The 16,838-nt window shown below is 38.8% G+C and overlaps 1 protein-coding gene across 10 annotated transcripts in view; it reads right to left on the bottom strand.

The window, feature by feature from the left end:
• Window positions 1–16,838, bottom strand: part of NEBL (nebulette) — a 410,603-nt gene that overhangs the window by 40,044 nt on the left and 353,721 nt on the right. For 6 of the 10 annotated variants that reach the window (XM_039523592.1, XM_039523598.1, XM_039523591.1 and 3 more), the window contains 10 exons: window positions 14,830–14,940; window positions 14,578–14,688; window positions 12,808–12,918; window positions 11,770–11,880; window positions 10,547–10,657; window positions 9,656–9,760; window positions 6,425–6,517; window positions 3,002–3,094; window positions 2,510–2,602; window positions 574–666 (listed from right to left, as the gene is read on the bottom strand). The exons of 2 other annotated variants lie outside the window; for them this stretch is intronic. In XM_039523592.1, the coding sequence (XP_039379526.1) occupies window positions 574–666; window positions 2,510–2,602; window positions 3,002–3,094; window positions 6,425–6,517; window positions 9,656–9,760; window positions 10,547–10,657; window positions 11,770–11,880; window positions 12,808–12,918; window positions 14,578–14,688; window positions 14,830–14,940 (1,032 nt within the window). The remainder of the gene's footprint in view (window positions 1–573; window positions 667–2,509; window positions 2,603–3,001; window positions 3,095–6,424; window positions 6,518–9,655; window positions 9,761–10,546; window positions 10,658–11,769; window positions 11,881–12,807; window positions 12,919–14,577; window positions 14,689–14,829; window positions 14,941–16,838) is intronic. 2 more of the 10 variants (XM_039523594.1, XM_039523596.1) reach the window with 2 other exon arrangements.

Below are 16,838 nucleotides of genomic sequence, written 5' to 3'. Positions count from 1 at the left end.
ATGATAAAAAGTTAATGGCCAGTTAAAAACAGAAACAAAAACCTTGAACATAATGAATCATGAAATCCAAGACATTGATCTTAATATCAAATTGTTGCTATTAAGGCAATAGGATCCTTTTTGGACTAGTCATCTCTGATATGGATAAAGCACAACATAATGCAACAAGGAACAGAAACCCCTGTTCAAGTTTCCATGCTTTGAATAAAAAAACAGCTGAGCTTGCACTGAGTTTAAAATTCTCGTTCTTTTTGTCCTTTACCCTAGAGTTTACTTCTGAAGCTTGGTAACAAGAAACTTAAGATTTCTCAAACAGAATCCAGATTGACATAGGACGACTTTCTCCTTGTAGAGCACTGCCCCAGATATCCATTTGCATTTTGTGTAATAGTAATTATGGGAAGCATGGGTACTTTCGTTGCCCATGGTGGTACGTGCAGTATATATTTTCAAAGATTAAGAATTCACCTTCAAACGGATGATGCAATGAGATGCATTTATCATATCAAATCTAAATTGAAAAGCATACTCTGTTATGAAAATAAACAGAGCAAAAAGATTTAAACAACTTGCCGAGCTGATATTGTCTTGATTCTTCTTGACTCTCTCCATCTCAGGAGTGACACTCACAGAAGTAGCTTTGGCAGGCTGCCCTTTATAGTGAACCTATTATTTCACAGAATAAAAATGGTATATACTATTTCAACAAAACCATGTTACATTACATTAAACCATATGATTTAAAAGGTCATCCAGGAAACAAATCAAAGGATAAACTGCATTTGAAATTTATTAAAGCTTATAAAACTTGATTCTTGAAAAATAACCTTGAATTCTTCCTATGGATTTTTATTATTTACGTACTTGTGTGTACATACACACAGAAACACTGTAAAAAGAACAGGAGTACTTGTGGCACCTTAGAGACTAACAAATTTATTTGAGTATAAGATTTTGTGGGCTATAGCCCACTTCATCGGATTCATAGAATGGAACATATAGTAAGAAATATATATACATACAGAAAACATGAAAAGGTGGAAGTAGCCATACCAACTGTAAGAAGCTAATTAATTAAGATGAGGTATTATCAGCAGGAGAAGTGATAATCAAGATGGCCCATTTTAGACAGTTGAAAAGATGTGAGGATATAAATTTTTTTTTCTCCTGCTGATAATACCTCACCTTAATTAATTAGCCTCTTACAGTTGGTATGGCTACTTCTACCTTTTCATGTTGTCTGTATGTATATATATTTCTTAAGGTGCCACAAGTACTCCTGTTCTTTTTGCGGATACAGACTAACACAGCTGCTACTCTGAAACAGAAACACTATACACCAATTAATAACTTGGCATTCACGGTACTAAAGTTTATCATTTTTGTGATACTCCCTCCACTTAGAATGGGGCATACCACAAATACTGCAGTAAATTCAATGAGAACAAAGGGTAAGTGTCAAGATTTTAATGGCACCCACTGTATAAAAAAACCCAAACCAATAAACCCAGAGATCACATAAAGGATACATCCATGTTCCAAATTGCATGCACTATTTCCATTGCTGATTATCCAGGGGTGATGGAATACCGAGAGCACAAGGGAACAGAGAGAATTAAAATCAATTGTCAAAATCACACATTTATTTAAATGCACTTTGCTTTTTTTTTTTAATTAAAGGAAGTACACATCTAAAGGTAATGCATTAAACTCATGCATGTTCAGTGCTGTACCAATATGCAAAAGGGGCAAACAGGGTGACCTGGAAAACTATAGGCCAGTTAGCCTGATATCAACCCTGGGCAAAATCATGGTGAAGATGATGTGGAACACAATCGGTAAAGAATTAAAAGTTGGTAGAATAATTAATGCCAATCAACATGGATTTATGGAAAACAGGTCTTGCCAAACAAACTTCTTATTTTTTGATAAGATCACAAATTTGGTTGATAAAAGTAACTGTGTTGATATAATATACTTAGACTTCTGTAAGGTATGTGACTTAGTCCTGGATAATTCTGATAAAAAATATTAGCACTATACAAAATCAATGTAGCCTATACTACAGTAGGATTTTGAGGTGGGTTTTTTTGTCATTGGACACCAGTTTGGGGCAGTTTTTTGGGGACAAAGGAGGGATTAATTAAAGTCCACACTTAATTGTAGTCATTTATGGCCAGAGAAATATGTGGAGGACTGCATTAGTCAGATTTATGACCCAAAAGAGGGGGAGTAGTTTTGCTTCTAATAATATTTTATTTAATAAAATTGTGGGCATTGGTTTAACCCAGAAGCCTGTATCAAATTTAATTTCCTGAATCATGCAATGGCCTTGTTAATGGAGCCTTTGGCAACTGTTATTCTGTATTCTATATATATTTCTTTTTGAATATATGCTCAACTAAGGAAAACAAACATCTTTGTGGAGACTTGTTTTGTAAGAAATCTATAGATCAGATGATTCTTTAAGGACAAAGATAAAATTAAATTAAAAATTAAAGCAACTTCCCAAGCTGACAATTTCTTGATTCTTCTTGACTCTTTCCATCTCAGGGGTGACAGTCACAGGCGTAGCTTTGCAAGGCTGCTCTTTGTACTGAACCTGGTAAACAGGGTATTAGAAATTATACAGAGAGCCCCAAGTAACAAAAGTATTGTGCTCTGTTAATAGAGATTAAAGAATAATGTAAAGCAATTTACTAGAAAATATCATTCATTAATGAACACACACTTCTATCCACATGGTACTTAATGCTGATCCTTTTGCAAATTCTCAAATTCACACATCAAGTGTATAATGTTATTTTGATACGAGTAGGTAATTCCCATTAATGTTAATCAAAGCTCAACACAGAGGGAAGATTATATAGTTAAATCGTTAAATAGTCTTTTTGACAAAGTAGAATTAATGCAAACATCATGGATTTATTCATTTAGAACCAAGACATTCAATGAAACAGAGAAAATACAGCATAATGAAAGTAATGAATAAGGGTCGCACATTGCTAATATTCTTCTGGTTTTCCTTAACTCTCCTTATTTCTGGGTTATCCGAAATTGCTGTGGCATGCTTCATTTCTTCTTTGTATTTTATCTGAACAATAGATATTTTAAAAAAAGTTACTAACTTAAAGGAGAACTAGAAAAGCACAACAAACATTTTGTAATCCTTCTCCTATGTCTAATGCACAGTTAGACCTTACATAGCAATATTACAGATTGGAACTCCAAATTTTTTAAGAATAATCATGTTTATTATTTTTCAAACAGTAATCATTCCGATTCCTGGACGACATGGGGGGATCAGGTTTTACTGAACCCAGCACAGGGCTCATGTGGCAGCCCTGGGCTGTTTGGCCTAGTGCAGTGTGGAAGAGGCATCCCATGGCATTGGCTAATTTAAAGGCTGCTTTCCGTGGGGTGCTTCATCTTGAGGGTGGTGGAAGTGGTAAAATCCCCTACAGATAACCAGCACATAACTTCAATAAGATCTCTACCTGAGAGCACTGGGAGACGACTCCCCTAGTCTGCCTTAGCTGGTTAGGATATGGCCTGCATCAGAATCTTAACTACATGAATCAAAGTGAAATGAGAAGTGATGAAGAAGAAAAAAAGTCAAAGGAAAATACACATTTTCCAAAAATAAACAAAAATTGCCTACCTGTGCTCACATTTCTATGTAATGTAGTATTTGGGGTTGCATACTGTATCAGTATAACAGGGTGATGGGCTGGATGCTTGGGGACAGCCAACCCTGATTACTGAAGGAATTACTCCAGCCCACCTTTGCAGCATTAATGGCTGGATGGGACCTGATGGAAGACAGCAGATTCCCCCTATAAAGGGCAGCAGGAAGCTGCAGTGAAGGGGAGAAGCTCAGGAAACTGCAGGGAGTGAGCAAGGCTCTTGCAGAGATGACCATGACAGCAGGGAAGTTGAGAAGTCAGAACCAGAATGCTGAACTCCAGCCAGGAAAAGCCTGTGAGTGACTGTCAAATTTGGAACAAGCTTCAGGAATAAGAGAGAGAAAAACTGAAGTGGGGCTTTGAAGGCCAGCATGCACCCTAAGGGTTGAATAAATTGGACCCCCAGAAGAGAAGTGTTTTAAATAATTTGGGGTTGTATTTTTGAGTTACTGAGGAACTGTGACTCAGGAACCCCTTTTTGCCAACTAGCAGAGGGCACAGCGGGACACAGAGTTTTACAAGGATGCTCTGGGTCAAGTGTATGCACAATAATTCACCGTCTGGTGTCAGGTAAGGTCTTTCCCGACAGCCTATAGCCCAATGGTTATTGTAATCCTTGTAAAATGTAGGTACAGATAACATTTAAGAACTTGTGTATCTATACTGAAAATTATGTTCTTAAAGCCTTGAAGTTAAAGGGAAGTCACCAGGAGGTGACATGCCTCAGACAGGTTCTGTTTAGGCAGGGTGTATTAGATGCTTATCTCTCTGACTGGTCACTGTGTATTGTGCGTCTCATGATGTAAGTCTATTTGTATACTGAACCACCAGCTAATCAAGACTGCAAAATCAACAAGAGATTGTGTCAAGTATCAGAGGGGTAGCCGTGTTAGTCTGGTTCTGTAGAAGCAGCAAAGAATCCTGTGGCACCTTATAGACTAACAGATGTTTTGCAGCATGAGCTCTTAGTGTAGACCAGGCCTTAGATGCTTATCTCTCTGACTGGTCACTGTGTATTGTGCGTCTCATGATGTAAGTCTATTTGCATACTGAACCACCAGCTAATCAAGACTGCAAAATCAACAAGAGATTGTGAAATCTATAGGAAGTAACACACAGCAGGGGAATGTCTCAGTTTATTAATAAAGGTGAAAGGACTGTTTTGACATAGCAGGGGTTACAAAGAGATACACAGTGCACTTTACCTAGGGGACACACTGGCAGCATGTTTTGTCTCAGGAAAAAAAGGATCATGGCCAGGCCTGGCTGAAAAACTCCGGAAGGACTTTGGGGTGAACTTTGTTCAATACCACATGAAAGTACCTAGTTATAGACGTCTCGGTTCTAGAACACATGTTAAGATTTGATTTTATATGTAACCATTTGTTTCCAACATTTCTACTTGCTATCATTTGAATCTCTTCTCTTTGTTAAATAAACTTTTGCTTGTTTTCACTATATGCAGTGTAATGTGCTTAAGTGCTATGTGTTAAGCAGAGCAGTGATCTGAGGTGAAGCTAGCAAGCTCACGTTTACTGCTTCTTTGAGGGCTGCAGATCTGTGAATATCATGAAAGTCCAGTGGATATGGGGCTGGACACTCCAGGCAGATGCTGGAGGGTGCCTACCACTATGTGCAGAGAGCCAGCTGGGCCTGCCAGGCCTAAAGGGGACTGCTTGTTTTGCCCGTGGCTGGAGGAATTTGAGAGCTGACCCCCAGCAGCCACAGACGAGGCTTCCTCATGCTAGGTGCAGGTGACATCAAGGGTACCCCGGGAGGTGTCATAGATACCAAGAGGGGAAACAGAAGCGGAGTGCTGCAGAGTGACCTCTGGCCACAGTGGGGAGGGGACACAGTAAACAGCTGACCCTGTAATCAGTAAAGACTGAAATTCTAGTACAATAGATGTTAAAAAATACCCTATTTCCTATGAGAAGCAGATAAAAAAATACCACACTCCTGCTATGACTCTATTACTTGCAACAGTTTGCTTTTTATAAAAAAAAAAAAAGTGTTCAGTTGCGAGATGTCATGTAATTGACCACATTTTTAAGAGTGATCCCAGTAGTCAGTGTGCACCTCAAATCTTTCTCCAAATTACCACATTTTTTAACTTTTAACTGAAGAGTATATCCTGCTTCTAAGAAGCTGCCATTTTGATAGTTGACTTTCAAATGGTGGTTGGCATGCCTAAGATTCTCAAGCAGCCATAGCTAAACAATCTCATTTAAAGGACCAATCTCATCAGCTCCACCTGTATAACTTGTCTTCAATAGTAACCACAAATCCTCGGTTTTCTCCCAAAGCCTCTTCTGGCACAGTATACCAAACAATCAGCTAAAGCGTATGAGCTTTGCAGCAACTTTTAAGGGGAAAACGTTTCTTAATAAGATATTTTTCTAAGTTGCGGGTTGTAGCTGGAATTTATTCTAAATCAGCAATAGCGAAAATGGTTAAGGTGTTTGCTTGTTTTTTGAAAGATGAAATCCTGTCATCGTATATTTAATTTTAAAAAGATCTATTTCCCATTAATGATGACAATCCAAATTAAACATTACTTTTGGAGTCGTGTAGCCCCAATACCATGTTAATGTAGCGCATTAACCCTTGGAAATCTGATGGAGTAGCATTTGAATAAGGTGAAGGATAGGAAAAGGTAATATTTATAATAAACAAAATGAAAAAAAAATGACCACACTTTGCTCTGGGGAAGGATAATTAATGTTGCTAACACTTACTGAACTAATATTCTGCTGATTTTTCTTTACTCGTTCAATCTCAGGAGTCTCTTTGACTGGTGTGCCAGAGCCTACTTCCTTCTTATAAAACACCTTCATATACAAAAAGAAAAAAATAATTATGAGCCACTTAGGAATGCAAGCACCAGTTCTCATAAAAAAGACCTAGGCAATTTTCTAAGTTCTAACCTTGTCTGACTATAACTCAAGAAAAGCAAATATTATAATTTTTCAAAAATCAGCTCAATTATCACTAACATTAATAAAAGGTCAGCTATCTTTCTGTACCTTTTAATAGTCACAGGTAAGCCAGGTAATCTATCTATCATCATCCTTTTGATCTCAATTTCTTACAGATTTTGAATTAATGATTTTAACTTTAAATAATAATAGATTTTAGACCAGAACCTGCACATAGGCTTAAACTCTAAAGCATGAGGCTTTTATCTCCTTTCAAAACCTTTTTTTTTTAGTATTAATTATAACAACTCTGGATATTCTTGTCATCCATATTGCTAAATTCTGGGTCTCAAAGACATTCTGTGGCAATGAGTTCCACAGTGTAATTACACATTTTGTGAAAAGCATTCCTTTATTTATGCTAGAATTTTGAATTTAGCACCTTTCAATATCATTAGCTGTCACCTTGTTCTTGTCTTACGAGACGAGGAGATCAAAAGCTTCCAGTCTACCTCCTGTTTACTTTTATAGTGTCCCCTCTTACTCACCTCCTCTCTATGGCAAACTATCCTCAATCTTTTCAATCTATCTTCATAGGAGAGTTTGTCCATGAACTAAATCATTCTTGCTTCACACCTCTGAACTCTTAATTTGGCACTGGCCTTTTGGGGTGGGGTGAACAGTATTACCCGGTATTTCAGATGAGGGTGAAACATGTACATATTTGATTTTTAATGTAATAAAATCTTCAGCTATGTAGAATTTTACCATGTGAAAAGAGAGACAGCTCATGAGTAAGTACTTTAAAATTGTTAAAAAAACATAAACTTGTTAAAATGAGGTAAAGAGATTTACATACAGTACTCATTAAACTAAAATATGTTGTTTCTTCCTCCATCAAGAGTTATAAAACATATTGGAACATGAATTTTACTCTGAAAGAGATGACTGTGCAGTTAAGATCCTACTGTAAATGATCTGACATATCACTTGGAGCAAGTTGCGCTAAGGAAGCACTTCCAGCTGGCAAACAAAAAGAAGCACTGATTCTATCTGCAAAGCTAGCTGTTTGTTTTGTCATCTTTAGCCAGAGAAGAAACTCCGTCTCTATAACCCTGACAAAGTCCAGGTGTGAGACACTGCCAAACTAATGAGAAACACAAATAAAAGGAGGATCAAAGAATGTCCCAATTTTTCTTTAGTGTGGTTGCCTCTAGTATCGCCCCTAGTTATTTAGCACTAGATTGCTTAATAACTTACCTTTATTAACCTAAGCTGCACAGGAAACTAAAAGGTCAGAAGGTGAGGAGAACGAGCCAATAGTATATTAACATATTGTTCCCAGTTATGGGCAGGTTGCACAGAGAGAGGGTGCAGTTAAGAGACAGAGTTCAGAACTTTTATCTCAGAAATAAAGGCATCTGCTTTTGTTAAATAATTAGCTAAATATAGGGAGGCATTTTTTTAAAAAGCCACAGTGTTGACGGCTCATGCTGGCCCCTACAGAGTTACTGGAATTTCCTAGGAGGCTCCAGGACTTTGAGGCTTGCCAAAACTCCTCCAACCAGTGGCAGATTGATTATATGGCTCTGAGTCCAGCTGCTGCCCTCTCCCCGCCGACAACTGCTGGGGAAGAGTGGGGCCAGGAGATGAGCTTCAGGGAGGGCCTAGCTCAGGTTGCCCTTTGTTACCTTTTGTGTTTGAATTTAGCACTTACAGTGTTATTGTAACATGAGCCATAGCGTGAAACATGCCTCCATAATACATTGCACAGCAGTGTTCAAACATGAGGCAACAAACAGCAGGAAGGAGCAAATATGGCAAGCCAAGAACTGAGGCAGCTGACCCCATCAGCAACTAGTATTAGAAAGCAGTAGGTACAGTGCTTCAAAATCCCTTCTCTGAAAGGAGAAGAGACTATTCCCAACCGCAGTTGCTTGGAGTGGTGGTGATGGCAGGAAGATGCTACACGAGCCTCCACTGCCCAAACCTATCTCAGAGGCCTCTCTTCTCTCCTTTCCCTGAAGGCCCCTGCTTCCACTTCTGATGCTACAATGTTGAGGGTGATATAGCTAAACTGAACAAAGATTTAGCAGCAAGCCTGTTTTTGAAGTGAAATGTAGTTGAGCCGCTATAATGATGCGCAATACTCAGGAATTTCACCTCTCTGGTCAGATAGTGGTAAAAATTTCAAGCAACATTGTTTACATGTTGAAATTTTGTTAGAATACAACATAGGTTAATTTACAATACCAGCTTAAATAGAATTCCTTTACCTCTGGTCAACTGGCTCTTTCTGAGCTAATGACTGGGAAATTAGTACATTAGCCAGCAGACATCCTCCTGACCTTTACAAAGAGTCAGCCAGAATCATAAATAACTGGATAGTCTTTGGTTACATAAACTAAATTCCCTATATTCATTTTCTCTTTTGGGAAACCACTATTAGATTAGAAGTACAGTGAGCATTACATACAGCAGAACTAATGAACATACAAAAGTGAAGAGGACTGAATACATAGGCAACAAAGTGAGAAATTTTAGGAATCTGAGCCATTATGATTTTTATTTAGCGGTAAACTAAAACTTGGATCTAGCATAAAGTAAAAAACCCATCTCTTGTCCAATGTAACATAAAACCATTGAACTAATATTTTTAAGTCAGGGTTTCTTCTAGTTTTAGACCATAACCATATGACAAAACTTATACTTACAATGGTGCCACTCCAAGTTTCTGCTCCTTTTTATACAGAGTTTGTAATAAAGCTATATTCAGGGGTTGATAAAAAAATTCTTCGGTAAAAAATAATTGAGTCTTGGTGAGGGTAGCATCAGTGATTTAGTCATTCAAAATATTAGTGTCAAATCTAGCAAAGACAGGTGTTCTTTCTAAAAGAAATAGGGATATGGTCTTTGCCATTGCAAAACTATGCATATGGTTGAAGAACAATTACTTGAATATTCCCATTTTATGTCAGGACACAAGAGAGTTCATTTCACACTGAACATACGTGAAAAATCACTTCTAAAAGCAGAACTGCGGCTACTCACTGAACTGATGTTTTTCTGAGTATTCTTAATCCTCTCAATTTCTGGAGTATCTGGTACGGTACAGTAGTTACAGAGCATCTTCCCTGCTTCATCTTTGTACATTTTCTGAAAAACACCATTTTACCATGTGCATGTCATCTCTGCTTACGGCTAGAACATCCAAAATGTGTATTCACTCTGATAATGTAAAAGCGTGTTAAAATGGTTGGAAACAATTTAGTCCCAATTAACAGCCCCTTTACATTGCTGCATCTTTGTACATTTTCTGAAAAACACCATTTTACCATGTGCATGTCATCTCTGCTTACGGCTAGAACATCCAAAATGTGTATTCACTCTGATAATGTAAAAGCGTGTTAAAATAGTTGTAAACAATTTAGTCCCAATTAACAGCCCCTTTACATTGCCAGAGTGGTGTAAAGGGACCTTAGGCATAGGCCACTCTAGGAAATTAGGTTGGTATAAACTATGTCGCTTAAGGGGTGTGAAAAATCCACATCTCTAATCAACGCAGTTCAACCAACTTAACCTCCAGTATAGACAGCTCTAGGTGGATGGGAGAATTTTCCTGTTGACCTAGCTACCACCTCTCAGAGGGGTGGAGTACTGACGCTGATAGGAGAACCCCTCCCATTAGCATAGCTAATGTCTTCACTGAAACACTACAGCAGTGCAGCTGCAGTGTTTTAAGTGTAGACAAGCTCTTAGTGTAAATGAAAATCAGGCCCAAATACTTTAGTTCCACATGTGGCTTCCACATGTAAATGTATTTAATATTAGCATGGATTCTTCTAATTAGTAAGAGGTAATGCAGCATGCACTGCACAATGTGTGCCTAGGGCACACTGATGTGACATGAAAACACTTAATTAACCTTCATTCTGTACTCACCTGGCTTGCAATTTCAGAAGCTCTTTTGGCTCTTCGTATCTCAGGAGTATCTGTGCCCACTTGCATCCCCTTCCCTTTAATTTCAGTCTCCAGATCTTTCTTGTATTCTTTCTGCAAAAGCCATAATTTCATAATCCTAAAATCTACAAAACTCCTAACCTTTAGTGTATGTTCTGTAGTACCTGTAATTTGTGTGCTATCTTCAGAGCTATTCTTGTAACACTCATTGGATTCCAAACAATGGGCTTTAGCTGTACAATCTAGTTTTTTTTGCAAGCTATGCTTAGTTCAGTCAACTTTCAACATGACTTTATATATATATATATATATATATATATATGTGTGTGTGTGTAATCCCATTGGGGTTTAGAGAGCATGGCCCCTTTAAACTTTTTTCCCTGAGAGTGGAAGTGCTGATTGTTCCAGAAGGAGGAAGTGCTGTTTGAAGATGGGGAGCAGCAGAGAGAGGGGAGAATGACGTGTGTGTCTGCAGCTCCAGACAGAAGGGCTGCAGCAAGCTGGCCCTCATGGAGAGAAGGAGCCAAGAACCTGCCTGAAGCCTGGGAGGGACAGAGCGGCCAATTGAGGACACCCCAGGATAGGAGCCAGGAGGAGCACTGTGACAGGGAGGAATCACCTGAGAAGGACAAACCAGAGCTGCATGGGGCTGTGAGTACTGGGGCTTGTGACTTTGCATTGGAAATAATGAGGGAGGCTGTTAGCTAGTTAAGCGGGAAGAGGGCACCAGAGGGGTTGTTGGGGGAAGTTCACTGGCACTGACAACGACCAGGAGCACCCAAGACTCACTGCTGGACTGGAACTTTGCCCAGGGCTCCTGAACTGTGTGTGCAGACACATTGCTCGGTGTCTGCCCCTTTCAGACTGTGGTACCACAGTGCCTGTGGGGCCTTGAGTTGAATGCAACCCTGTTTTACCACTGCCCCTATATTTCCCCCTGTTGTTTCCTCCTTTCATCCCTCTGTAAATAAATATTTCCCTTTCCTATATTCATTGTACTATTCTGGTGTGTGTGTGTTCACTCTGGGGGGGGGGGGTTGGAACAGGTTCTTTCCCTGCTGCATTCCTGTGCGCGCCTTCTCTTGGCCAGAGCTGCCTGCAGAACAGACTCCATCTTGGCCACGAGGGCACTAAAGTTACATATATTTAAAAGTCTTACTGTATTTTACTTTAAATATAATGTACATGTTTCATTCTGTACCCACCTGGCTTGCAATTTTAGAAGCTTTCTTGGCTCGTTGTATCTCAGGGGTATCTGTGCCCACTCGCATCCCCTTCCCTTTAATTTCAGTCTCTAGGTCTTTCTTGTATTCTTTCTGTGAAGAATAGGACTGGCAATACTCAGATGTACAAGAGCCAAAGCTTTATATGGATCCTGCTTTCATCTGTGTGCCTTCATTGACTAGAATCCTTACAATACCAAATGGCTTTTATATTAATAGCATTAGCTCTGTGGGGTCTACCTACTGTATATCTATACTCCACTTGTTGCCAACTTAAAACATCCTTTTAAGAATACCGTTATCTAAAATTTCATGCAGCCTTTTATCTCAGTCTCTCTCTTCCATTTTCACAGTCCTGATTGGAGGCTTGTGTAGATATGAATCCCTTCCTCTGACTGTGCAAGATCAAGGCTGCAGGGCCTTAAGCATTTTCCCTCTCTCTGCATCCATTTATCATCTAGTTCTAGCCAAACAAGCAGCACCCTATTTTAAGGCCCAAAAACTAGTCAAGGTAGCAGGTGCGGCTCCTGATCATGGTGCTGATGATGTTAGTAAGTAATGCAACTTTCACCTTTTACCAGGAGTTGGAATGTGTCACACCAAACTCTAATCAGCTCATGACCAGGGGCGGCTCTAGGTATTTTGCCGCCCCAAGCACAGCAGGCAGGCTGCCTTTGGCGGCTTGCCTGCTCGAGATCCCCGGTCCCGCGGATTCGGCGGCACTCCTGCGGGAGTTCCACCGAAGCCACGGGACCAGCAGACCCTCCGCAGGCATGCCGCCGAAGGCAACCTGCCTGCCGCCCTCGCGGCGACCGGCAGAGTGCCCCCCAAGGCTTGCCGCCCCAAGCACGCGCTTGGCGTGCTGGTGCCTGGAGCCGCCCCTGCTCATGACCATGAATTTTGTGAAACCTAACACATTTGATGCATTACTGTGCTGATTTGTCACAAAGCAGAACTCTTAATAAAGGTAGCTTATGATATTCTGTTGAATTAAAAGCTTCCACCAAATACTGTACTAACCTGGCTTGCAATTTCAGAAGCTTTTGTGGCCCGTTGTATCTCAGGGGTGTCTGTGCCCACTTGCATGCCCCTCCCTTTAATTTCAGTCTCCAGGTCTTTCTTGTATTCTTTCTGTGAAGATACAGTTTCAAATAATCAGATGTTCTATAACCACATATTTATGGGCCGGATTGTCAAACTAGAGCTCCTTTTTTGTAGACATAACCTTACACCTGAAACGAACTGCCACGAAACCAAACTGTAGGAGCAAAACTACGGGAGCTGTTTCACCACAAGTTCAAAATTGCAGCCACAAAAATATGGTCTGAAAAACAGGCCATATAAATAGCAGTGACTATCTTCCAAGGAATTTTTTAAAACTCTGTGGAATGTAATGTAACAAGCTATGTATGGTGTCTTCCCAATACAAGCATAATCTGGCTTTAAGAAAATAATGTATTTATGAAAGGTCTCTGGTAGAACTCTAATGAGGTACAAAGGTGTTTCCATGAGCTCTTGTAGCAAAAAAGTTGTAATTTACTAATCTGAATCTGAGGTCTTTGCTGAACCACACTCATTAGACAAATGGCAATACTTATATACATGATCTTTGGTTTTTCAGTTCTATAAATTATAAATATCTGGTAATCATGAATCATCTTCATCACACCCAAAGAATATACATCTCTCATTCATAAGCAAATGGAATTAAAATATTGAGACACTACATATATTGGTTTTAGTTCTACTGTTTGATAAAAGAAGCAAATAAGTTACGCTCTTAGCTATTCCATACTGAGCACTCCTTTCTATTTTGGTGTCCTTCCACCTACTGAAAACAATCAGATCAAAAATAAATACATTTTATTTCTTTTCTTGCCCAAGTATTTTAGCTCAATGAACATTGACTATACCCTCCTATTAATTAAAAAGGGTTCATCTCTTACATTGTAGGGCACCAAGAGACTGGGCTAAAAGACTTTTGCTTCTTGATCTCTTTTTGAGTGGAAAAAAATTGATCAGCCTAGTGGTAACATAGCCCACCTCTCACCCCCCTCGCTTTTTTCACAAAGGACAAGATAACCTGTGAAAAGTGTTAAGATTGCTTTTCCTCTCCTGTTGAGGATGGACTGGGAGATGTTTCTTCCTGGCTTCCCCTTTTTAAAAGATTGAGAGAAGGACAGTACTGGATGTTATGTGTATCCTCATTAACTTGAAGCAAGCAGGGCAGGCCCTATGCACCTACACTCACCCTGGTCACAATAAATGTTCCATTTCCCAGAAGGCCATTGACAGAAGCAGGGCTTCAAGTGGATTTAAGTTTACACGATCTGGTGGTAAGCCCAGGATTTGGTGTTAGGGAACTGCCATGTGAACTTGGGCCAGCACTGTAAGCACTAAGGCCCAGATCCTGAAACATGTTCTGTGCAGGCAGACCCCTGCGCCCATCCATGAGCACAGAATAAATTGAAGGCTTAAGGTCCAAGCAACAATAGTCCTTCAGCAACAGCTTTGCATTTGGGAAGCAGCTTTCACAAATATATATTTAATCATTTATATAATGTAAGTTGCAAGATGTTTGCCAATACACACCAATATCCAGTTGCAAAAACTAAAATGTTTAATATACAAGATTTTTTAAAAAATCTTCAGCAAATGTTTCTTTAAAAGCCCATTAAACCCTATTCAGCTTTCTTTTCAATAGAGCGGAGACTAGTTAGTTTTCACTAACTGAAGCAATCAATAAACTGAGGAAAAAAACCAATATTTTAAAATGCTTTATTCACTGACCTCGCTAACAATTTCAGATGCTCTTTTTGCTCTCCGAATGTCAGGAATATCTGGAATCAGTGTCATTCCTTTCCCCTTTATTTCATTTTCCAGATCTTTTCTATATTCTTTCTGCGAAATATAAGTTCCACCAGTTTCAAAACATACAGTATTTCCATTTAAATTATGCAAAAATGTAGAATATTTTCCAGAGGGTGCACTGTAAAGACTGAACTTTCCACTACATTAACAACCTTCACTAGCAAAACATACCTCATTCAGTATCTGGGCTGCATTTTTCACTCTAATCAAATCCGGAGTATCTTCAAACACTGTCAGTCCTTTTCCTTTCATCCCTTCTTCCAAATCTTTTCTATACTCTTTCTAAGGATTTAAAAAAAAAAATCTCCACTTTAATTGTGTGCAAGATCTTGAAAAGATATGCCTCTTAATAAGTATTTGAAGCTTTCTTTGAAATTTTCTATGAAATATGAATTAGCTGAAGTACATTTATCATAGTTAAAACAGAATTGGAAATTATCAAATCAAAAAGTATGTTGCACCAAAAGTGAAAAGGTTTTTAATTTAGCCTTTTATTTTGCTGTGTGCTCTTGAAAAACATTCCACTCCTATACAGTACTACCTAATCTATATAAGGGCCTTGGATTGTATATCTTTGTATGTATTCATTGCAGTAACCTTCGCTTGATGGGCTTTCCTGTAGATGGCAGCTTTGATAGATTGGTGGCTAGCAAACTACATTTTCAGCCCCATTCTACTAATGGCATCACAATTAGGATAGATGCCCTAAATAACTATAGTAAGAGCTGGTAACTTGCCTATTTGATAAATTATGTTCCACAATACTCCCACCATCTGACTTCAATTTCCCTCAGACACTGCACTGAGATAGTATCTATCAGCATTTAGCAGCTACTATCGCTATAGTATCCAAGTGCTCTATGTAAAATTAAAAGCACAGTGGAGGCTGCTGGGGCCAGCTGGTTCTCCATCCTCTCCTGTATTCCTAGATGAGCAATGTGAACTGATGACAGTGCCGCAAAAAGATACTTTAATCCAAATTTAAGGTTTTTACTTACGCTCTCTGAACTCCCTTTTAAAAAGAGTGAGTGGATTAAAAGACATACTGAGATTTTAAGCAAATATTTTTCAACTGGCTTCTTAAGTAAATGAATTAAAGCTTTCCTTTATTTACTGAATTTTACAGAATTTAGCAAAATGCTTTGTCCTTTTATAAGCCCTTTATTTAAGGCAAACAAAAGAGGATACACCCAGCATTAAAGAAGCTTCCTTTAACATCAGTAAATTATCAGGATCATCTATGATAATCAGGAAGATCCTCCCGTTAATATGGGGAATAATTCTCTCTCTCTCTCTCCCCCAAAGAAGTTGTGTTTCTACAGAAAGCGGGTCTCATTGTAATAATAGATGTAATCTCTGCTGAGTGCTCTCCACAAGGAGACACCAACAGAAGAGATTGCAACTGAGCAGACACATTGTTTTATTGCCTTTTTAAGAAATGAAGTATTCTGAAATGAAGAATTTATTGCCTATTTAAGAAATGAAATAACTTTGATTTCTCTTACTTTCCTAAACCATGGTGTTTCCTTAAAGTATAATAAGAACCTTTACATAACAACTAAGCAATATATCCCCGAACGTACATCTTGACAAACAAATGTTAATAATTTGGCTTATCTGATTTTTTTTTTTGGAATAGAATTTTGATGTGGGGATAACATTATCTTGAACTCAACAGTCTAAACTTGTGCCTAAATGTTGCTTTAATGCTCATATTCTCCTTCTCTTTGACAAAGGATTATTTCTCTGGTGGTGAGGGGTGAGTTTAAAAGGCGAGAGATAGGAAATCATTTAATGCACTCCATTAAGGAAAAATGCAAACTGACATTTCCTTGGGGAGTAGGCCGACATAATAAGCATGGGAGTGTCTTAAGTGCACAAAATGGTGCTGCCAAAGGAAGCTGTATCTTGAACCAAGCTCAAGTAGCATTTGTCCTGTTGGGAGGAAATCATTTTACCAGAGGATGAATTGTTTGTAAAGGAATATTATCTGACAACACCGTACCATCTTAGACTAGGATTTTTTAAGGAAATTTGTAGGTAAATAGGACTGTCTCTTTTCCCAGAGAAAATCTGGGATGCACGTATTCAGTTATTCAAAAAAAATCAAAGCAGGAACCCTTCAAAAGTAGACGGGTGAAAATGTTTTTAATGTTGGCATCTTCAATTCTGCTTAAATG

This window comes from Mauremys reevesii, linkage group 2 (assembly GCF_016161935.1).
Source record: "Mauremys reevesii isolate NIE-2019 linkage group 2, ASM1616193v1, whole genome shotgun sequence".
Lineage (NCBI taxonomy): Eukaryota > Metazoa > Chordata > Testudines > Geoemydidae > Mauremys > Mauremys reevesii.
This window is presented reverse-complemented; position numbering and strand designations above follow the sequence as displayed.